The 25,289-nt window shown below is 34.3% G+C and overlaps 1 protein-coding gene across 2 annotated transcripts; it reads right to left on the bottom strand.

Annotated features, from left to right (window-relative positions):
* Positions 1-631: 631 nt before the first annotated feature.
* On the bottom strand, positions 632-25,069 carry LOC110038803 (DNA polymerase epsilon subunit 3). 2 transcript variants are annotated; one of them, XM_020743706.1, is made up of 3 exons: positions 24,667-25,069; positions 24,317-24,435; positions 632-930 (listed from the first exon to the last, which is right to left on the bottom strand). In XM_020743706.1, exons 1-3 carry the CDS (start codon positions 24,906-24,908, stop codon positions 800-802), a joined length of 492 nt encoding a protein of 163 aa, XP_020599365.1. In that variant the 5' UTR covers positions 24,909-25,069; the 3' UTR covers positions 632-799. The 2 variants fall into 2 exon arrangements, with proteins under 2 accessions (XP_020599365.1, XP_020599366.1); XM_020743707.1 differs by lacking the exon at positions 632-930 and adding an exon at positions 20,502-20,583.
* Between the last annotated feature and the right edge of the window lie 220 nt (positions 25,070-25,289).

Raw genomic sequence — 25,289 nt, 5'->3', positions numbered from 1 at the left:
CATAACAAATAATAGTTGTTTTTTTTCCTTTTTTAGGGGGTCACCCCTCTTTGGAACTCAAATTTTCATATCTGAGCTCAAGAATAACCCAGTTTGCCCCATAGAAGTTAGTCTATCTCTTCTAAATTCTTCAACCATTTAGACTACAAAACATCAACCCTAAATAATGTAATCTTATGATCTTAATAAGTTCCACCATCATTCCTCCTACCACCTCTTCTAATCATAAGAGACAAGATCGAAAAAAAATATTTAACACGAGGTAAGGAAAAGAAAACAGTGTAAGCCATCATAATATAAATTTAAGGTATAGCCTCTTGCGATCCTTATCAAGAGTTCTCTTCATTTATTATTACGTGGTGTACCCATTCATGAAATCTTATGCTCATTAAAAATATTGAAATAAACATTTCCTAGAGCACAAAAATAAATAAATATTAATTTATCTGCTCCTAAATTGACCTTGTGAAAGCATTAATTTTCAATTTGCATAAATAAAGTCTTTTTAGATGAAAATTACATGTCTAGCATCATTAAAAATAATAATAAAAAAAATAATCCAAAATTTATTAACGATTCAAAGGCATCAGAATGTTAAAGTAAATTACTCTAATTGCCTTAAAAATTGATCATTTCATGATCTAAAGACTTAAATGACGCATATTAAATGCAAAATCTGTTCATGACATTAAGCATATAAATGTTTAATTTGATAGATAAAATAAAACTGGGAACACACGGGACAAGACAAACAAGACAAACGGAGTTCAAAATTCTCAGCAGCAAATGAGAACTGACGCTAATTCTTTTCTTCATGAACATTGCTTTCACTCTCATCCTTTACTGGAAGCTCTTCCTCAGATTTTCGCTTCTTCGTCACCCCATTCCCTTTATTTCCGGACTTCCTCCCAGCATTCTTTTTTCTGAACTCTGGAGAAAAGTAAAAGGTCAGATCCAATTTCGTATTCTAATGGAAGATAAAAATGCACATTGAATTTAGATTTCAGCTTAATCATAAATTACCAGATAGCAACTCAATCGTCTGTTCTATAGAAGGCTTTTATTAAACACAAAAAATCAGTCATAGAAGATATCTTAGGATGGAACACGAGAACAATGATGTAACCGCAATATATTAGATGGAAAATTTTGTCGATGCTGAATCCAGATTTGTCAGATTAGACATGCCTAAGGATCGGAGTAGTGGAACCAGAAAAAGGAGAAGTAGAGAGATAGACGGGGAAAAGGAAATAAAAAACACATACAGACTTGCCCCGTATGGACAAACTGGGGTATTTCTGTGCTATGTGATCTATTTTATATCTTGAAAATAGGAGTTATAAAATAGAATGGGAGATCTCCCTACAAGGGAGAATCTAGAGAGAAGAGCCTAAAGAGGCCAGAGCCTAAGAGAGGCCAAAAGCTCCAAATACATGCTACGGATGCAATAACACTTTTTTTTTTTTTTTTTTTTTTTGAGAAATTTAATGAAAAATTTTGATTATTTAAAATATACCTCAATTTCGCCCTCATATTTCGATTGAGCTAATTTTACAAAATTATATGCATCAAATCAATCAATTCCAAATTAAGCACCATATGATAAATATGAACGAATTGGGAAATATAAAATTTGAAAGTTTTCAATTTAAGTTACTTCAATTAAACCTTATTTATTTCTTAATCCCTCCTTAATCTTCCGCAGCACTATTAACAACTGACTTACACCATTTTTTTAGTTCCTTCTTGCGGTCGAATAAGGCACTGAGCTTCCCATTTTCCTTCTCTTTCTATTTTTTCTCTCTCACGATCCATCACTGTGTTCGGTTCACACGAAGAAAAAGGCGAGGGAGCTTCGCCCTTGCTACAGTGCAAGGGAATTGAGCTGGGTCACGAATAGCAAGGGACGAGCGGCACCTGAGAAGGCCATAGGGTGCATTTGAGGTTCCAAACCTTTGCATTTCCTCGTTTCTCTTTATGTTCCCCCTCTCCCTCTCAGTGCCCGTTTGGGGCAGCTTATAGGGTGTGGCGGCGTTTTGAAAACGCCGCCGTCCCATTTGAATATCACGTTCGACTGAACGATTTAATGTTGTGGCGTTTGGATATCGTGATTTCCTTAATACCTTCGCAAGCCGAAGGAACCGCGCGTCCCGTGTATGATTTTCGCGTTTAGGGTAAGAATTCCTCTGTTGCCCTTCTGAGATCTCCCTCGCCCTCGCTCTTTCGAGGAGAATCGACCCTCTGCTCCTTCACTTTGACGGAGATCGGCGCACCTAAGGTATTATCTTCAGCCGATTGTGCCTTCCCAAGAGTAGGAAACTTCTCTCGCACTCGCCTTCTTCTCCTTTCTCTTCTCCTTCTCTTTTTGCTAGAGCATGAGAGGTCAGTGCTTCAGTAGGAATCATTGCATTCTTGCCCCAGATACATAGAGTTCCTTCTGCTTCTTCATCTCTATTGCAAATTTATGCTTCAGAATGTTGGATTTTCAAATATGATGCGGTTATTTGAAAGAGCAAAAGCTTTCCTGTGGCATTTTTACATACGTATGACCCTGTTCTGATGCCTAGGAATTTTTTGAGTTACAATATTGAAACGTTGACATGCTGGGAATCAAATTTGTGCTTGTAATGAGGGGGAATGTTGGAATGTTTGAGAACTTTGGTTCTATCTTTGCTTGCACAATAGTGGAATGCTGATAGTGGAATGCTGTCTCATTTCTATGTTTTGGTATAATGGGGCATTTTACATTCATACAGTGGAAATGACATTTTACATACATACAGTGATATTGGTTGTGACAAATTTCTGTGAAATGCATCGTTTTGATGTGGTGGAAGGGTCTGCTGCTATTCATCGTTTGATGCCTTTCATTTCTTGTTGATTCATTTGGATGGTATGCATATCGAATTAAACCAAATACAGTTCGGTACAAGGAGTGTTGTAGTATTTGGAAATCTGCTTAGCAGTGGACCAGTGGTGGATGATGTGCTTTGTGCTGCCTCTGATGGGGTAGTTGGAGCTTATTTATAATATTATTGCAGGTCTTATTGCAGGTCTAATTTTAGCCGATGTATGCAAACTTTGCTTAGCAGAGGTGGATGATGAGGGGCTATTTGTTTGCTTCTCGTGATGAGAGGCTATTTGTTTGCTTCTCGTGCTCTATCTTCGTGGAATACCTTCTCGTGCTGGATATTTTGGTTGAGGGGCTATCTGTTTGCTTCTAACTGCTTATATTTGCTTCATTGCTTCAAAGTTTCTTAAATATATATATAAATTAGTCATTGTTGGTGATTTCTACACTTTATTGGTTAATTGATTAGCACCAGAGAGCATGTTGTAGTTTTCTTCATTAAGATTCAAAGCTATGTAACCTAGCACAATAGCTTAATAAAACATGTTTGATTCCCTTCTGTGGATGTAGGTCTTTGACCAAACCACATAGTTATTTTGTGTACTTTTATTTTTTGTTTTGATGAGAAAATTGCAACACTGTGGAAATGTTTTGTGTATCGGGTAATGCAAGTACTTATTTTCCTTTGTTCCATATAGTTCCAACATGTCTAAGACGGGTGAAGGGGGACTGTTTGCTATGTGGCATAAAAAAGTAACAAATATTTTTTGTGATCTATGCATTAAAGAACTAGAACTAGAAAATAGGTCAACCACTTATTTCAATAAGGAATGTTGGCAAAATATTGCTAGAAGGTTCAAAGAATTGACAGGGAGGGATTATGACAGACTCAAATTTATAAATAAATGGGATCAGTTGAAGGAGTGGATAATTTAGAAGGAGCTCAAATGAGGATCCACAGGGTTGGGTCGGGATCCCGTTAAGCGAACAATCGATATTCCAGATGAATTGTGGGCTAAAAGATTGAAGGTAATAATACAATCTTATTTTGTTAATTCCCGTATTTTTTGGTTGATGCCTAAACCCCTCTGATTCCATTTAATGTTGCAGGTCATGCCAACAGTCAAAACATATAGGCAGACGGAATTGAGCCGAAGTTCAAGGAAAAACTGGACATTATGTTTAAGAGGGTTGTCGCGACTGCAAAACATGCATTCAACCCAAGCGATTTGGGATTTGCAGGAATACCATATGACTTATCACCTGAACAGGTTATAGCTGATGAAGAAGGGGCCTAGTATTAACCAAAAGGAGATGGAGTCCAGTTCCATGTCCAAAAGGCCCAGGCTTGGCAGGAGGAAAAGAGAATGACAGTTTCGTGAAAAGTTCATTGATCAACTAATTGCTATCTTTTCAGCTCCACCTCCTCTAGCTCCCCTTGACAGCACCATCTGGGACTGCGTTGTCATTTTAGATATTATTCCAGAAGTAGTTGTCGATATGCGTTTTCAGCCAAAATGTGTTAAAAAACTTGAGAACCCTACTCGTAGACAAATGTTCATGGCGTTGTGGCCCAAGCTGCGCATTGAATATTTACGTGTTTTAGTAGAAGAATGAGTTTGTTATGTATTAAGCTGTCACTAAAATTTTCACTTATGCATTGTTAGCACGACAGTTTTATTTACTGTCCTGAACAATTTATGCAATTCATTTTCTGATACTTTGTACTCCTTGATGTTTTTACTATTTCATTTTCCTGTCACTACTTCTCCATAAATTATTTCATCCTAATGCATTTCTCATTTCAGGATGGATCCACAGCAAAAACGCCGTAAAAGAATAGCATGGGTTGCAGTTATAGCAATATTATTGTTGGAATACTACTGCTTCAGCACTAGACGGATACCACGCATGGCGTCATCATATGTTAGGGACAAATGGGTGAGTGAGATGTTTGTTGGACATCCGATAAGGTTCAACAACATTTTTCGAACGACTGCGCCCATTTTTATGGATCTTTAAAATGAGTTATGTCGTAACCACGGCCTCTAAAGTTCTTCTAAAACAATTATGAGAGAGGTACTGGCTATAACATTATACATTCTCTCACAAAATGAATCAGTTAAACAATTTATGTAATACATTTATCACTTTTAATATGGATCGTTAGATTATCTCGAGAATCATGCAAACCATTTTTGGTTGTATATATTAAGTTCTTCAATTTTCTTGCTCCTTAATAATGCAGCTACAATAAGGACAATAACAATTTTAATGCAATAAATTGAATCTTAATAGTCTTAATTTAATGCAAGAATTAGACTCCTTGAATTTTCGTGCCCACGACCCTTATATATAAAGCTTAGTAGACGGTTCTCAGTATCTCGAATTTGTCCCTCCTTGCATCCGCTCAGCTTCTACACTTTCCTCATGGAGAAAAGATCTGAGGTGGAGCTTAAACTTGTAGATCGGGTAAAGATGTCAGCTACCCTTAGAGTAAAGTGTTGACCAAAAGGCGAGCTAAGGAAAAATAAGTGGGAGAAAGAAGTTGCTAAGAAGTTAACGCCATCTGAGCGAGTGGAACAAGAGTCATCAACTTGATCCCGAAAACTCTAAAGAAGGTTCAACCCAGCGTTGGAAAGGAGCTGAGCAGTTTGACAGATGGCCCATCGGCCAAAGCCACCTGAAACTACGACTGCTCCACAACCAATTGCTACACCAAGAACTGTCGAGGGTGATAAGTTGGTCGGAGAGAAAAGAGTGCAAATGATCTTTCAGCGTTGGATGTAGGCTGAGATACCTAGTTTGAGGCGGTTCAGATCTTGAGTACGTATCTTTACTTTTGTTGTAAAACTTCTACTTCTCAATTATTTGTTCTTTGTAGGCGAGGACGCTCAAATTGGGGGTTTGCCGATTATTGGGGACGGCCGAGACTGAACTATGTTGGCTGCTCCTATGCTCTGAGCGTCGGTCGACAGCCAAGAGAACGTGATCAACCGATCCTATAAAGATCCACAAGGAAGTGGCTGAGGAACGCCGAATGTCCTTGAGAACTTTGGCTCATCGCTTGGATGAGATGGAAGTGGCTTGGGCTTAATAAGAGGAGAATCTTCATGCGGTGTTGGAGGAGATGTGAGAGAAAGCAGCTGCTCTTCGCAGAGAAGTGATCGAACTCCAAGAAAATACTTTTGTGAAGGCTCGTCCTAAGGCTAACTGAGCGAACCGATTTAAGCTTGGTGATTAGGTGTTATACAGGAGGTTAGTTTGGGCCGAGGAAGCCAAGGAAGAGTTTGTAAAGTACCTCCAGTCGAATTAATATCTGAGCGTAATTACTATTTTTCATAATAAGGGAATTTTTATTTTCTTTTTGTCTCTATTTGTGTTTGATGTGATGTTTTCTCTCGAAATCCTTGTGCAGAATTTCATCTTTTGTTGGTCCCATTATAAATAGGGATTGACATATTCATTTGCGCGCCATGTTGTCCCTTTTCTTTGAGTTCTATCGCTCGATTTCCCTTGTTTCTTTTGGCTATTTTTGTTTGTTCCTTTCGTTCGTTTTATAATGGCTCCTAAGCGAACTCTATAGAGTTTTGGCCTGATAGCTGCCCCAGAGCGGTGGATCTTGTCTGTCCAAAGTTGCTATTGTACAGGAGGCTTGTTTTCGACTTGGCCATTAGGTTCAGAGCCGCTCGCCCGGATGAGAGTGACAGATAGGTATGGAGATGATATGGTGGTCTACATAAACCAACAGAAGTATGAATTGGGGTTTGCCCTTGTGCAAGAAACTTACGGCGATTCTCAATCAAATGGGGGTCATTCCAGCGTAGATCAAGCCGAACTTGATCACGATGATAGCGACCTATGTGATTTTCTGTTGGCGGAAAGAAGTCTCACGGTCGATTGATCTGTTCAATCATATGTTTTCTTTCCGGGTGGAGGCCGATAGATACATAGAGTTTGGGAAAGTGAGTCGATTCCAATTTTATAGCGGAAAAAAAGGTCAAAGGCTGAAAGTACAAGTTATTCATTTGTTCATCTATTTGGAAGCTAGGGCATCAGGACTATGCCGAACGACAATGCCTTCAAGAGGAAGAAGGGTACATACCACTCCCAAGTCGAGGGGGCTAATATTGATGGACAGCTACTCTCAATTCCCCATTATACTAATCCGGTGATAGTGAATAGGATTCAATTCCTTATCAATTTCGGCCGAATGACAACAGATTCATCGATTGCCTCTGGCGCTGAGGAAGTCAAGAGGGAGTCGGAAGTTACTGCATGAGCGACCCAGAAGAAGGCCAAGTTGAAGCTCAAGCTCAGAGAGTTCCTAGTCAAGAAGTTGTTGCGGTTGAAAGGTTAGTTGAGTCCCGTAGCGACATAGTCTGCTCAGTAGGTGAGGGCTTTATTTTTCTATTTTGGCAAGCACGATGGTGATCCAACAATTTTCGACTGGTGAACTAACCGTCATTGCAAGGAGACAATCCGCTCATGCTAATTTTGTTAAATATATGTCAAATGAAAATCCTTAAGGCGTGGGTCGGTGAGAATCTGGGCAGTCGTCCAGTCACCCATAAGTGAAATTGAGGAGTCTTCCGAGGAAAGGTCAAGAGCTCAGTCGGCTTCGCCTCGCCATATTGGATATTTAACAAAAGCGAGGCCAGTCGGCTTGCTCATAATGCTCATATCAAGCCCGAGACAAACATAGAGGCGGTGTCTCACGAAAGAAAAGAGCCAGTTGCTGAGTCAACTCCTCCACCCCCGCTTCCCTATCAAAAAATAAAAGGGTTCCCCCAGTTGATTGGGTTCCCTCTGAGAGCTATGGGACAAGATTTGGAATTCTTTTGATGGTCAGTACACAACCATCAACAAGAAGGTGAACTGGTACAGTGGTTCCATGTCGGTCGAATTCTACCTGGCTGCGTTTGTGGAAGTGATCTGGTCACGTGCATTTGTTAAGTCTCTCCAAGTGCTTGAGCAACTCGAACTTTAACAGAAGATCCATCGCTACCACCTAAAAGCGTGGAAGGCTTCCACATCCAGTCGAATAGCTTTGGACCAGGCCGAGATGAAGTGGGTTGCCGCCTCGAAATGGGCTAAGACCTCAACCAAGCTTGCTTAGTCTGAATAGCAAGCCATGATAGCTGAAAGGAAGTTGGCAGCGGCTGAGGAGGACATTGCCACTTTCTCGGATCTTCTGTCGATCGCCCAACAAGAGAACCAAAAGCTGAAAAAACACAGATGGCGATGATGAAGACCGAGGAGTTCTTTGAGACGCTTCATTCCCACCCACAACAGGTAAAGATTTTTGCGAAAGTGACTGTTGAAACTTGCAACTGAGGTGTTTTGCATCGTACCTTCCGTTGAGCTTGTCATTACTAGACATGGAAACACCTCTTGGGCTTTGTCTGATTCAAGCTTGGAGGCCAAAATATACGATGCGAGAGAGTTGCGAGCTATTTCGTCGATCGAACCTTTTGGGTTTACTATCGACGTTGCTTCTTGAATTCAAGTTCCCCAATTGTCAATTGAACCTAGGATAACATTAGAAATAGTTAAGTCGTAACACAAGATAGGCTTTGAAATAATACTCCCTTTATTAGTAAGGTAAGGTATTCGCCACCCGAAATTGATTAAACGTTGCGAAGGTATGGTCGTTCAACTTATATCGATCGTTGGAAGCTGGCCATCAATTTGCGGTACTCACCACCAAGCCCAAGCCTCTGGGAAGATGATAGAAGTGTTTTCGGCCCCAACTCTGTTGTTGCATAAACTCCTTAGTGTGCTTCCTATTAAGATTGTCTTCGGGATGCATCTCCTCATTGGTGTCGCTTCTATTCTTTTTGGTAGCATGTTCCACGCTCACCACATCTTTTAGGATATTAAATTCAAATTTTTCCTATGAGACATGCCCAAAGATCGAAGTGGTAGGAACCAGAGAGAAGAGAAGTAGAGAGAGACTGAGCGAAAAAGAAATGAAAAGGCACACACAGACTTGCCCAATAGGGGTGAACTGAGGTATTCTCGAGCTCCATGGCCCATTTTATCTCTTGAAAATAGGAGTTACAATAGACAAGGCGAGAGACATCTCCTTAAAAGAGAGGATCTAGAGAGAAGAGCCTAAAGAGGACAAAGCCTAGAGAGGTCAAAAGCCTCTAATACATACTATGGAACAACTATTTATAGATGATACAGGGCCAATAGGAGGAAAATTACATATTTTCCCCTTTTTTACTATGGGCGTTACAGAACATTAGTGTCTTTTGTCGTGCCTATTCACATTTGTAACTAAATTTGGCAATTTTTCATACTACATGGACATTCTAGTCAACAGGCCTTGAGTCGTTCGACCGAGCTGGTGTTGGTCAGCTATCTTATCTGGAACCTGTGGGCCTTTGCTCTGAGAAGTCGGCCAGGCATCTTGTCTCGAACCGATCAGCATTGCAGTGGTCGATTGGCTTGCCTGTTCTTAGATGATCTCTACAAATTTTTGGGAGTTGTTGAGAGGGTTTCACATTGATAGTTGTGACATTGTTGGAGGTATTGGACCTTCTTTCAGTCATTGCCATGAATGTATGTACCTAGCCGGCATGGGTGACCTTTTGATTATCAAACTGGTCTTCAGTCAATAGGCAATCCTACGGGCGGTCAACAGTCCTTTAATCGATTGGTTGTCGGTCGACTAGTGATTCTTCAACAAGTCGGTATTATGAATACTTGTAGTTTTCGTCAGAGGGGCGATTCTCGATTTATCCCTTTTAATTTGAGTTCTTAGATTGTCTCGAGATTTGTGCAAACCAATTTTTGAGTGGAATAAAGTTTAGAATTAAAGAAAATGCTCTTTGATATAAAAAAATTCACTTCTAAAAGAAAAATAAAATGAGATAGCTACATGTCAAGCTGTGAAGCCTAATTTTGGCTCTAAAAAGAAGATATATTTTGATTTAGTCACATGCATCTAATATTTGAAGTTATTTCCTTATAGGGCATTTTGAAAAAGTTTTATTGTGTTTCAGCAGCCTTGATTTTTTCTTCACAATAAGGGGAATACTATGTATGTATCGAACAGCTTAGGATTGTATATTCTCCAAAATCAAATCATAGTAAAATCTGCAATGGCAGTGGCAGGATGTAGCCATCAACTTAGCATATATTATAAAACTCATGTGTTATTGTGTAGCAATCTTCTTTTCTTTTTAGTTCTATTTTTGTTTCTGTTCTAAATTACTTTTCAACTATTCCCCGACCCCAAAAGCATGGGAAAAAAAAGGAACAGATAAATAAATTTTACAACACTACTTAGCAACAAATAGAGTAAATATAGCATAATAAACCAAAACATACCAAAAAAATCATGGTAGACAATGGAGTCGTTTAATTCATTTATAACACTAATTTTCTGCAAGAAGCTCTCAAATACTTGCAAGGACGTAATATAATCAAACTACTTTGAAACTAAAATTGCAGCTATCAATATATCCAATATCATCTAAGCCAATTATGCTAAGAAGATGTTCCATAAAATTTGAGAGAATATTATGATATCAAAACCAATTTAGTCTGAAGACGTTCCTTGAACTATATTTAGTTATTAATTAATTTAGCTATCATTAGATCTAAACTACCGCACACAAACATAAAGTAATCAAAAAAAGGTTTCTTGGACCATCTTCTTCCAAGGCTGAAATTTAAGTTTCTTCCCTTTCAAACATTGCCTTTAAGAAACAACTATAATCCATGTCTAGAGCCCTACTTTATTTAAAATAAAAATTCCTGTCTTCAATTTTTTCGTATGACTAGACGTTCAGAGAAAATATTTGCTCAAAGTTAGCCCAACATTAAACATTTAACAAAAAATAAATTAAAAATGATGTCATGAAGTCAATTGTGCATAGTTGAGAAAAGGTTAATAATGATAAGAGTAAATAAAATTTCTTGAAAGTTTATGTCAATTACTATAATACGCATTTTTTGGAATCAGCGCTAATAAATATAATGCCAATTAGGGGTGCTAAAGAGTTCAGCTCAAGTGAGCCGGCTTAAATTTTAAGTTCAACTTTTTTAATTTGAACTAGTGACGAGTCAAAAAATTTCAAACTTCTGATAAATTTTGAGTTGATTCAAGATCTCTTAATCAAGTAAAAAAACCCTGCTATTAAAATGTGGTTTGAAACAGTCAAAACTAAAATCTGACATTCAAATTGATCATGATCACGGGATTCAAAGATGCATTTGGTCTTGATCAAGGAATCCAAATATATATATACATCACCAAATTAGATCAGCATCTATATGACAACCTAACTATAATTTTTGAGAGAAAAAGAATAATTATTCCTCTACAATTTCCTAAGACTCAGTTAAAAGATAAGTAGCAGGGGAAGGCCACAAAATTAAGAAAGCCACAAAACGAGCCACAAAATCCCCATGCTAGAAAAGAAGATAAATAATTCTAAAAGTGAAACTACTAGGAATAGAAAATAATAATAATCGAAGATACCAAAACTAGAACTTCCTAAAATTTTGACAAATCCCCACAAGTTGAAGCATAGATATCTATCATGCCCAACTTGCTTATAACTTAAAATTAAGCCTGAAAAGTACTTTGGTGAAGATATCTACCAAGGTTTAGAAAACAGTATGGACCGGATCGGTCTGTTCAACCACTTCGACCGTGAACCGGTCAAAGGTCAGGTTCCGGTTGGCCTGAAAAACCTTCCCCGCATTCAAGCGCATAAACACGATAGAACAAATGATCTAACCTTTCAGCTAGCGAACCGATTACAATTCGAAGAAACCGTTTGTTCTTATAATGCACAAACTGAACAACAAAAACCCTATTCTTTTGATCCCATCCAAGTTCGAATTCGCACTAACCCTTTTCTCTGTCTTCCCTTGATGGAATCGCGGGTTTGCCGCTTGCTCGCCAGCGTCTCACCCGCAGCCCAGCCCAGAGGTATGTTGGTCATCTCTGCTTCCTCTCAATCTTTTTCATTTGTTAACTTTTACGAGCTAGCAGACTTTGCCTTTCCTTACCGGTGTCGTTGGTTCTCCACCCGCTCACCGGCATCTCACCCGCAGCCCACAAGCATGTCAGTCATCTCTGTTTCTTCCCAATCTTTGTCCTTTGGTAACTTTCCTAAGCTCATAATCTTTGCCTTCCCTTGTCGTTGGTTCACCACACCCTCAACGACATCACATTGGTTGTTTGCCGACGTCTCACCGATAGCCAGTAGGTACTTCAGTCAATTCTACTTCTAAAATTTTGTCATTTGGTAACTTTAGTTTGACTAGCTTGAATGTGTTCTTAATAGTGGACGGTTTGTATGCTTAATGGTTTAGGTTTAACATTGTAATGCATAAATCAATTTTCATAACTCATTCCTCCCATGTACAAAGGTTTTGTTAATTTTTTTTATGAAATCCAAGAACTTAAACTCATCATTTTTGTTCTCCAGAAGGCTTTTATACAAAATCGACAGCTTACCTTCATTTAACGAATTTTTTTCAAAATACTTTTTACAATTTTCATTTTATATCAAGTGAAGCTTAAATCAATTGTGAATAGAACCATATGAAAGGTTAATTCTATAGTCAGCACTTAACAATTAGCAATTTAGAATTGTTAACTTATCAATTTTGTGAAGGAGATAGAAAGGTCAATTCTTGGAATCTTAAAATCTAAAACTTTTCTTTATTGGTTTTTTCTACTTCCTCTCATTTTGCCACAGCTAGCACTTTGTAGTTGGTGTTGTGAGCTGTAAGATTTGGGTTTTCTAAGAGTAGCAAGATCCATAAAATCGAGATAATATATTCACATTATGCAGTCTAGTCAATGCTAGAATATACTATTTTGAAATTTCAGTTATTTAACATAAGAAGTCTATCACAATGTGTATATGATAAAATTTTCTTTTAAGATTATGTTTATCTTGAAGTAATCAAGAGTGTTATGCTAAAGATATGTATCATATTTAAAGCAACTTTTTTAATATGAGAACTTGCAAATTTGTCTCCTGTTATTCCTAGAATGGAGTCATCTAGAAGTCAAACCATCTATTTCTTCCTTTATTGTTTGTGAAAAGTCTAACTTAGAATGGAATTATTTTCCTGAAATTAAACTTCTGATGTGAAGAAATAATTTGAATGTTTACATTGTCGATTAATATAGAGAGGTTGAGACATAAATAAGATGACATAACATCTTGTTAAGGCTAAAGGAAGAATTGCGCCATGTAAGAAAATTTCATCTAATATTTGTCATCAAATGTTAGAAATTTTAAAAATGATATCCAAAATAAATAAGAGGCATAAGAGAAGAAAGATAATATTCACCCATATGGTGAACGTATTATTGAAGAAGAAACATTCTTCTCATCATAAATCAGAAAGTTCAATTGTTCGTGATAAAGAATTAGACAAAGGAAAAATAAAATTGGATGAGATTGACAAGTATTTTTGCTCCTAAAATGATGCCTAACTCACAACCATCCCTAAAAAGAGTGTTTGCATCTAAAGAGATTGTACGGAAGGTTGAGATGGCACTTGCTAGATGATTTTTGGAAAGTTGTATCCCATTCAATGCTTTAAATTCACTTTTTGCTCAAAAAGCTATTGACGCAATAACTGCAATTGGTCTTGGTTATCAATTGTTTTCATACTACTAAATTAAAGTTAACTTGCTCAGATAATGTAAAGAAGAATGTAAGCTTTTCATTGATTCTTATAGAACTTGTTGGAATAAAACTCGATGTACTTTGATAGCAAATAGATGAAAAGACATGAGAAACAAAACTTTGACATTTTTTTTAGTTTAATGTCTGAGAGAGATACTTTTTAGAATCAATCAATGCTTCAGATACATGAAAGATGCAATCACTCCATATTTTTATTTGTTGAAGTTGTTGAGTGGGTAAGTCCGTAAAATATGATTCAGATTGTGATTGATAATGCAGCAAACAACAAAAAGCAGGAGATTTATCACATGAAAAGTATGGTAGCATTTATTGGTTTTTTTGTGTTGCAAATTGTTTAATTTTAATCTTAAAAGATCTGGTTATATGGCTCTAATGTTGGAGTTTGCAAAATGCGCATCAAAGGTAACAATATTTATTTATCAATCATATTTTTATATTATCTTAGTTGAAAATAGGTCGGGCTGGACAGAAGTAAGTCCTACACTAACTTGCCTTGCAACAACTTTCATTACATTAAAAAGTATTTATGAAAATAAACATGATTTACAGACACTTGATACCATACTGAATCAAAGCTGACAAAAACAACTAAAGAAAAAGATGCAAGGTCTATTATTTTAGATAACAGGCTTTGGAATGCTCCCAAATTATGCCAAAAATATTTGCAACACTTCCACTGTTTTTTTTTTTTTTTGTCATTTATAAGGTCATTACCAATAATTGATGCGAATGAGAAGTCATCACATGGGTATATTTATGATGGAATGTATAGAGTCAGAAAAGCAATTAAAAACAAATTTAAAAATTTAAAGAGTATATACAAACCATACACAAGCATCATTAAGAGGAGATGAGATTGTCAACTTCATCAAGAACTTCACTTTGCTACATAATTTTTGAGTCCGCACTTTCAGTATGATAATGAGAATTATTATCAGAAACCTAAAGTGATGCAAGGTTTAGTTGAATTTATTGAAAATATATATATGTGCAAAATCTACATTTGCAATGAATGAAGTTGACTTTTTCGAGATAAATTGAAAAGCTTTAGAAAACCAGTTGTTCTATTTACGACAAAAGAAATGTAACCACATAAGTTCTCAAATATTAATAGTGATATTTCTAAATTTGCAATGAATGAAATTTATTTTTATTTACGCATCTTCTTAAAGTTAATCAAAATTAATATTTTGCAAATAAATAATGAAAGAAGTTTGATTCTAATGCTCCAAATTTACATTTCTATATTTGCAATGAATAAAATTTATTTTTATTTATACATCTTCTTAAAGTTAATCATAATTAATATTTTACAGATGAATGATGAAAGATGTTTGATTCTAGTGTTCCAAAAGTTTTTATAATCTTTTCTATTGATTTTTTTTCCAGATTTAGTTGGTTTTTATTTTTTAAAAGGATTTATTTTTCAATTATTTTTCATTTTTTTGTTTATCGAAGTGTTTGCAGTTTATATAACTGCTTTTGTTTTCTAATCTTAATGCTATATGTTTATAATGTAAAATTTATGAAAAAAATTACTAGTGTTGCTAAAAGTTTTAAAGATCATTTAGTCTAGAAAGAACTTAACATTCCACTTTTACTAGTGACGAATAAAAAGTACAAATTGTCTACCATTCAATAGATTTTTTTAACAAAAGAAGAAGCAATGTCAAATATAATTTGATTATAAAATTTGAATCTAAAAATGAATGTATAAGTTTGTGTGATACAATGCTAACACTCTACAATTCCAGTCATCCCATTAATTTTTTTTTAACTGCCAGATTTATGGTTTATTGAACAGATAATTTGAAGAGTTTGATTGAAGATGATACATCAAAGAGATGTAGCTCAATATTCTTCATGGCTTTATCGCCTAGAGTATATGTTTTTCATCCTCCCATACACTAAATTTTACATCTTGTCTAATTTGTTGGCTAAAGGTTATGGGAGACTGGTTGCTACTGAATGCAAGCCTGCAGTTTTTTCCTTTACCAAGTAGAAAATCCACACCACTTGCTATTGCTCCATGAAGAAGATGAATACGCCTGACACTAGATTCAGATTTTGATTCATTTTAAGATTGGTTACTTGTCAACTCAGAGTTTGGAAGTAACTATAACCTCAATAAAAAAATTATCCAAACTCGAACTTCACGTGCAGGCTATCTATTGCTTACAGCTAGCTCAAATGAACCTACCAAGCATGCATACCACATAGTTTGATTGTTAGCTAAAATTAGGTAAATTAGTTAATGGCCTATAGATGTACTTGATTTGCAAGAATTCATATAATCATTTTTTTTCCTCCTTTTCAATGTTTGTAAATAAGTTCCTTCATAAGCTTTTAGATCAGATTCATCTTTCTATACAACCACTGAATCCCCAACTCAGTTCAAACTCAGATGTGAAATAATTGAATCAATCTTAAATAGATTCTTAGTTAGGACTGAAACTAAAATTCAATTCAATTTCAATTAACCAGTAAATAATGCTTCAACATGCCCCAACTTCATTTAAGCTACAAGCATAAATCTCTAGCTAATTCATTTTTGAGAACAGACTACAAACTAACTAACATGCGATAATTTTATGTCGATAACCATAAAAGATTATTGACCTCCGTGAACACCTAAAATCACTATTATCATCATAATTAGCATAACCCCAATAATTTGGGGTCACTTTATGAATCCGCATTCTTCATTCACCCCTAATAAATATTAATTAAGGTGTTTTAACACATCAAGCCTAAAATCACAATTATCATCATAATTAGCATAACCCCAATAATTTGGGGTCACTTTATGAATCCGCATTCTTCATTCACCCCTAATGAATATTAATTAAGGTGTTTTAACACATCCTTCGCGGGTAATTTTGAACAGAATCTATCCATACTACCTTTAGACCTAGCACTTCTTATTTCTCCTATACTAATTTTATTTACATGGTTTAATTTGCATTTTCTAAATTTTTCTGTGAATTGTCAATAAATCTAAGTTTCTAATGCAGCATACATGTAGACTAGTGTAAAACTACCCACCTTGATGCATATCTTGGGATAGAAAAGAAGAAGGTTATAGTTGGCAGGCATACACCATAGCCTCAACAAAGGCATGACCTTTTGCATGTTGAGGATTTCTATGATTAAATTATCACCAAACACAACTCTAAAAAAAATAAAAAAGTTTAGCACAAACGCTAGGAATTCAATTAATTACAATCATGAAAACAAAACTAAAGCCATTAATCAAAAGATTATAAAACTTTCCAGCGGTAAATAAATATGCTAGAGGCTAAACTAAATGTATGAAAGGGCCCCTCATTATTGAAGGGTAGATACTCTCCTTTTTGGAACTAGAAGGAACAACTTGTGCGTGATAAGCCATTCAATATTTTGCAAACCCATAGAATAAAAATGAGAAAATGTTTGTGGTAGAAATCTTTGTTTATTCTTAGGGTTGCAAATGAACCAAGCATCTAACGAGCTACTCATTGCTTAGCTAAATTCATGATTAATTGATTAACTAATCAAACAAATTTAAAACACTTCTAAAAAGACTATATGTTGTTAAATAAATAAGCTTGACTTTGACTTTATGAAGATTGAATTTCATTTTTAATTCGAGCTACTCATGGCTTAGCTAAATTCATGATTTCTTGATTAACTAATCAAACAAACTTAAACACTTCTAAAAATACTATGTTGTTTAATAAATAAGCTTAATATTGACTTTATGAAGATTGATGTTCATTTTTAATTCAAGCATTGAACCCCACATCATTTAGTTGTTTTAAAATAGTATTACTTATAAGTTGTAAAGGACTGAGTTAAATTATCAAGCTTATAAGCAAAGTGGCTTTACAAGAAGCTATTCAAAATCATGTTTTTAAAAAATCTAATGAAATTTTAAAAAGACTAGCTTGTTAAGGTACAATAAACTCGGCTTGTTTTAAGACATGATGTAAAGCTTATTAAATTAACATTTTATTCTTTTAAGCTTAATAAGATTGGCTAATAAAAGTTCAATAGATTTAACTCTATAAAGCCCATTATTTACAAAAAAGTGCTCCTTTAAAGGTCATTGATTACAAAAGAAATCAAACTCAAGCCAAGCTCAAACAAAGCTCGAACAAACATGAATTTAAAAGAACTCAACTTGAGCACTATCAAAAAATCTCACCTTGGGCCTAAGCCGAGTTTGATATTCTTTTGATGAACAAGCATTAGTTTGAACAGCTTTCTGCGGTCTTATTTGTTCTAATAAAAAGCATCACATTAAGCAATCATCTCAACACATTTTATTTTGTTTATTCTTTATCATGATTTACTTCAGGTTAATTTCCACAAAAGATTATTTGTTCAGAGAAAGATATTGGCTATGGGAATTAAATTCTAGTTTATGGATCTTTTGAGAAAGTTGCAAAGAATTCTAACAGTAATGATTTGGGCTAATCCTGATGACAATGTAATGCCTTTATGCAGTGTGTTTTGGATTTAAATCAACCTGTGATCTTTGCACTTGGTGTTATGCTGAATGCAACTCAAATAGTTCAGCATAAACAATGAATAGGATGTGGAGTCTCTTGTGGGTTATCCCATGTGTATACACACAGTTTTAGGTATTGTATATGGATAATCTTTTTACCAAGGAAAACTTATATTGCAACTAAAATCACTTTTGAATCCAATGTCAAATATATCTGCCAGGTTAAGATTATGAGTTAAGAAAATATTTTGAGGAATGTAACTAAAACTTTTAAGTAATTTTATTTTTCTTTTTAGTGTCGCTATTGTGAGTGTGATTCCTTCGAGTTTGATAGAACTGAAATTACTTGAATATAAAGGAAATCATTTCCTTATACCAACAAGATTGATTTTTCTTATTAAACCACTTTCATTCCATGTTTTATTTTATCTGCATTACTTGATATTGAAATGTTTACAGCTATTAAATTTGATTAAAAGGTGATATGCCAAAAATCCAAATTATAAAATATTAAGCATCATATTCGTAAATTTTATATGATTCTAAAGTCTTGCTGAACTTTTCAAATTATTTCAATCATTTCATCATCGATTAGTTTTAGACTTTTGTATTTTTAGTCTACATATAAAAAAAAGCATGATGTTCAATTAATTAATGACTTGGTGAACTCTGAATTCTTAATATTTCTTAGCATCGAATCAAACTACACATTATATTAATTATAATAAGAAAGCTAATCTTGTGTCATTCTACGTAAAATTGATATCAGAGATTTAGACTTTATTAATATATCAGTGTGAAGTGTGAACAACTATCAACGTAGCTTGACAGATAGTGAAAGATGGAATTTCAACAAATTTGCAAGAACAACTAACTAGTTGAATTATTAAATAAGCCAACTCAGATATGTTACATCATTAAAATGGTTAAAGGACAAATTCACAATAAAAACTAATCAATTTCATGCTTGTTCACTTGAATTGGACTCAAACATTATGATGAACCTGTAAATTTGAATGTTTATTTTGATAGGAGATAGAGAAATAATCAAGATAAACAGTTTTAAATGTTTTATAATGATGCTTACGAAAATCATAGAAATCAAAACATTGACATATTTGATGATACAAGCAGATACTTTAATGTTGAAGCATCTAGTTATAATGAAAAAATGAATCCAAAAAAATTTACCATCTGGTTACTAGATTAGAAAACTTAAATAACAAATCACATCTAATGAGGGACAAATGACACTCGTAAAAATAAATTAACTAAGAAAGCTGAAGTACATTTAATGAGTGTGGCAAGATAAATGAAAATATTGGAAATTGATCTTACTATCACATGAGTAAAAAGAAAACTTTTGAAATAAAAGTATGTGCTTAATCATATAAGAGTCATTTGCTTAATGAATTTAATTTATTGAAATAAGGGAATAATTTTTTTAGAAAGTACAAAACAAATTAATAATTTTTGCATTTAAAGATCATTGAGGATTCTAAAATTTAACAATCTAGGTTTAGGTCTAGTTTGAGACAAAAGCTGATTTCAAGATAAAGATGACATCACATTCAATAACTCGACCATGCTTTTCAACTTGCATTAGACTTTATAAAAATGCTTAAAGTTTCATTTTTTAAGAAGATTACTTAGTAATCTAGTAGTACAACTTTTCTTCAAAGACAACTGGTTCAATCTACTGTTCCGTTGCATCTAAAGAGTAATAAATCTAATAAAGATACTTAGAGAAAATCAACTATACATGCATTTGGATCTAAGATTTTTATGAAGGCATGTAGTAAGTGCGTCAAGCTAGCCATTATGCAAGCATCAGAAGGCCTACAAGTGACTAGCAGCAAGATAGTAAATAGTGTGGGAAGGAGGAAAGGAAAAAAGAAGAGGAGACTGTAATTCGTGTGGTGCGTCTTTTGAATTTGTTTCTTTTATAAAAATTGTCAAGTATGCCATGTGTTTGAGTAGGGATTTACATATAATTATGGACAAAGAAAAAAAAAATAATGATTGTGATGTACATGAGTTTTATGGAGTAATTTGTATAAACAAAGAGAATTTAGTTACAAAAATAATTAAAATGTTAAGCGTTGCATCATAGTTGTTACACCCCGACTGACCCCTCCTTTAAAGGTCGACTGAGGTTCGCAGACAATTCGACCAGATTAAAATCATACTTGTCAAAATATACCTCATCAGCATAAATACGCCCTTTTGATACAGACCATTCTTCTTTTTTGTTGTTCCTATCACCTAAATCCTCCTTCCACATCGTTGATTTCGTGCTAAAAGACTTTACAGAAGCTCACAAACAAGTTCAATGCTTCTGAATCAAGTCCGATGCCTGCTACGGCTACCAGAAATAAAAAGTAACATAAAATTGAGGCAAATATTAAAACGAAAACAAAGAAGAAAATGAATGTATCAATTAACGTGAAAGACGGATTTGTACTCGCTGATTTATCCCTGGAAGCCCATACTGTGAGTTGCGGCTTCCTTGATGTCATTTTGTTCGGGCCCTGTTCGCCCCATCACTATCAAGTTGAGCGAAGAAATGAGGAAGAGGGAGATAGGTGTGGCACTTGAAGAAAATAATTATATATAGGTTTTCATATGATTCCACATTTGACATTCATGCATTTAGAATTTCTTGCATATATTGGATGGATGCTTGCTTTAAGCATATGAAAAAAAGTTGACTACTCTAAAAATATATGTGATGTGATGATATGATACAGATGAATATGCTTATGAAATCATTACTTGCAGCTATTCATTTGTTATGATTCATGCATTATATACGAAATGTCTGTGATAAGTGATTGATATAGGAATGATGATTTAAAGGTCATAAGTTATGTTAAGAGTGGACTATTAGATAATTTCTTGAAGTATACTATATATGGATATGGTATTCCCGACTACTGGTCAGACGGTGACGAAGTTCTGGGAGATGTTGTGATTAGAAGGTGACAAAGTGTAGGGAACCATTGTTATCATGAGAGCTATTGATAATTGTTATGTTAGGGAGACAAACCTGATAATTGTTATGTTAGGGGGCCCAACCTTTATCAATACATAATATGGCCTTTGGGGCAGGGTGATGAGCCATGATATGACAGGATATGAAAATAGTTGAGACATACACATTCACAAGTGACATTGCTATGAAAAGGTTTATGATTCTTACGAACATATTTATGGTTACATGTTGATGAATTACACATAAATGAATGATATATATGTTTTATACAGCAGTCAAAATTTCTTTTACACTACCAATTTTTCTTTACATGTGTTATACAATCATAGCATGTTATGACTTGTGTGTGAACATATATAGACATAAGAGCATGCACGTCGTCTCTCTTTTCGTGTATAAAATATTATTTTAATCTTGATTATTTTGTTGAACTAGTTGTTACTTACTATATGTGATTTACTTATAGAAAGAAAAAAGGAGAACTGGGGCGAGTAGTTAGGTGTAATTTGTACATATTTTGCATTTATAATTGTGCGACCTTGTATAGACTTTTGAGTACGTATTTTATTTATGTTGGATTTAATAACTTTGTATATTATATATGTTTTGATGATATGGTTTACATGCTTCCAAGTATAAATATGAATAAATATGAGATGTAATTATGACGTATGTTTGTAGCGATCTAATTAGACTAATTCATCACTTAAGAGTCCTAATTGTGTAAGTTAGGATGAAAATTGGTGAGAGTTAGTCTGACCATATAGTCTGCCTCTATCGCGTCGTAGTTGACCCTAAAAGGGGTGTTACTTGGCGTGTGATAATAGCTATCTCTAAAGTTAAATCTAATAGAAAGAGATTGTAATTTTTTAAATCTAACGTGTATTATGGAGAAAAGCTTTATAAAATTAAAATTGATAGTGAAAGCTATATAAATACTATGTATAAATCTTCCTAAAATAGAATTAATTTGAAACCAACCATATCTAAATCAATGTAAGATAGCTTCGGAATATAAAACTATTATTATGTGTCTTAAAAGTACTTGTCTAGATAAACATTCTAATAAATTGCCACTCTTAAGAGTACACTATTGAATTAGTTCAGGTGTTACTATTGACTAATTTGCCCCATGATAAGAAAAATTTATTGAAATATATTGAACTGAAACAGCATATCAATGAGCTATTCAAAAGGAGATTTAACAGGAAAAGCATGAATCCATTTTCTAAATCCTCTTTGCTTATATCTAAAAAACTATTAGTTGCAGCATATATGTAGACATTAGAACCATCAATAGATTCACCATCAAATACAGATTTTTATGCCTCATTTGAATAAAATGCTAGATTTGATGAATGATGCTGTGATACAATTTAAAAAACATTCAAGGAATGAATACCATTAAACGAATATAGGCAAGTTAATGAGTGAAAAACTGTTTTTAAAATCAAAGATGGAATATAAATGGTTGGTGATCTCTTATAGGTTAATTAATGTAACTACTACTTTCATGACAATAACAAGCTATGTCTGTAATATTTCATTTACAATTTTATTATTGCTCATTATTATGATATTATATATAGCAAGATAAGGAATGATTATTTAGTGCATTGGAGAAAAGTTTTTGGTGATTTTATGAGCTAAAAATTTATATTTAAATTTGAATAAATATAGTTTTGTGACTCCATCTAGAATCTTCCTAGAATTTATTGTGTTCAAAGATAAGTTATCTATTCAATTTGAAGAGGTAAAAAAAAATATGTTTGGCCAAAACTTATTAATTACATCATATTTGGAGTATTCATGGTTTGGTCAATTTATATGCATGACTCATTAAAGGGCTTAATATTGTTATGACTCCGATTAAAAATTGTATGAAAAATGAGGAACTTAAAATGACTAGATATGTTGATTGTCAATTTCTAACATTAAAAGATACTAATGCACATATGCTTAAATCATATGATTTTAATAGGGCATTTAAAGTTTCTTGTAATGCGTTCAAAAAGGGTATTAGAGAAATCTTATGTCAAGAGACACATACTACTGTATTCTTTAGTAATAAATTTAATGATGCTAAATAAAACCATTCAAATCATTATAAATTCTATTTTTCTACGTAAATGTTAGATGTCAGAAATATTAGCAATAACTTCAACAATTCGCATTATACTAACTATCAAACTTTGACATGTCTAGGTTCTCAAAAAAGTTATAGCATACATAAGCAAAATGGATTAAGTTTTTATAAACAATTTTTTTTATCCATAGACATTGTGATCAATTTGAAATAAAAATGTTGATGCGCTGAGCAAAGTTTTTGTCATTCCACATACATGTATTTTAAGATGACTTGCATTGCTCGTATCAAAGAAGACAACTTCACCTGTAAGAGTTTTGGTGAAATTTATAAAGACATATACGATGACTTCTATTTCTTTAAAAAAGATTTTGTAATTAAAAATGTTGATTGCGCATTCTTGATATTTTGCTTATGAGTTTTGGATTTTAGAATTATGTGCTAGGGGTGCTATTGAGTATTTTGATAGAGAGAAAATCATTGAAATGGCTATGAATAAGTATGTCTAGTGAAGTCTAAGAACATATGAAGAACATCAATTATATGAATCTCAAGCAATAAAATAGAAAAAATGAATATACACCTCTACCAATTCTATATGAACTTAGTATGAATTTTATATTAAATTTATTGCATATATTGAGAAAAAAAGATTCTTTTTTAAGTAGTTGATCTTTTCTCAATAAAGCAATATTCATACCAAGTCATAAAATAGTCGATGCACCTTACATTACAAAATAATATTTTAACAAGATTCTTAAATTATATGATTTATCCAGAACAATTTGCTCTAATCGAAAAGTAGAATTCATAAGTTATTCATTGAAATTCTTTGGAACGAATTACGACAGCTTAAATTTTCAATTTTTTACCTTATATAAATTGATGGCCAAATCAAAGGGGCAAATAGACCTTTAGGATATTTGTTATGTTTTCACATAAAAAACACATAAAATTTGATATTGCTTATGATAGAGTTTGCAAGCAATTAACAGTCGATAAATCTACAAATATAAATTCATTTGAAATTGTCACAGGGTATCAACCTAAAGCTAATATGGCATTCTTGTAGAATCTAAGCATTAGGTATTTGCTCTGCATGTCAATATAAATTACTATCAGGAAAAGTGCTTTGGCGAACATACATACCAAATTCAGTTATCAACTTAAACACGTTAAAGGCAAAAAGCTTCCTAACCTCCTAAGGAATCTCTCAGTGGCTGAATGAACTCCGGAAATTCCATGTCAACAAGAGCTTTAAAAACATCCTCTGCATTGATAGTTTGTCTCTTAGATTCTTTGCAAATGTCATTTGCCCTGAACCAAATGGAACTCAAGAGAAATCAGCGAAAGACACGGATATACGTTCACTTTAATGAAGACAAGCACCAAATAAAGCATAAAATCCCTTCCTTCAGGGCAGATAAAACCAAGAGATTAACATTGCAAGCGCTTTGAGCTAAAGAAAATCCAGAAACCCATCCGAAGAGGTGAAACCAAAAAAACCCTAGCAAAGAAGTGGTTTCAGACGGCAAGAGGGGGGCTTACGTGGCGGAAAGATAGTGGATGAATATTCGGGCGCTCTCAGAGAAGGCTAGAAGGGTGTCCTTGTGAAGCATCATCTCCTCATCTCCAACTTCGTCGGATTTTGCCTTCTCGCTGGAAGATGATGAAAGTTGGGAGAGTTTGTCCTTCACCAACCTTCGTACAATAGTCTTCGGCAGCTCTTCAACCACAACAGATGGCGCAGGCATCGCGGACTTGCCCTCCGCGGCATCACCTTTCGCCATGAATCTCACTCCCTCTCTAGTCTCTCCGATCTTGCTGGCTTCTCTGATTAAACCAAACGATAACGACTGGGGCCTCCACGGACAAGAAGAAATCTTTCCCGCCTTGGTTTTTTCGTAGACAAAATATTCGTAAAGGAAAGAAAAGGGGATTTACCTACATACCACGGTAAACTCTTCTTTAAAGGTACAGTAAAATAAATAGATTAATTTAAAATCATTAGGGATTTTTACAGAAATTATTGCCTACGGAGTGCTGTCTTGATTGGCTGCGTCTGAACAACTGAGGTGATATATTAATCGCGTGAGATTTTTAATCACTCCAACGGTTCTTACATCGCGTCTATTCTTGAGAAACAGTTAGGGCTGTTAAAAAAGCTACAA

Source organism: Phalaenopsis equestris, unplaced genomic scaffold (genome assembly GCF_001263595.1).
Source record: "Phalaenopsis equestris unplaced genomic scaffold, ASM126359v1 Scaffold233935, whole genome shotgun sequence".
Lineage (NCBI taxonomy): Eukaryota > Viridiplantae > Streptophyta > Magnoliopsida > Asparagales > Orchidaceae > Phalaenopsis > Phalaenopsis equestris.
Note: the sequence above shows the minus strand (reverse complement) of the source record. Positions and strands in the feature narration are given on the sequence as shown.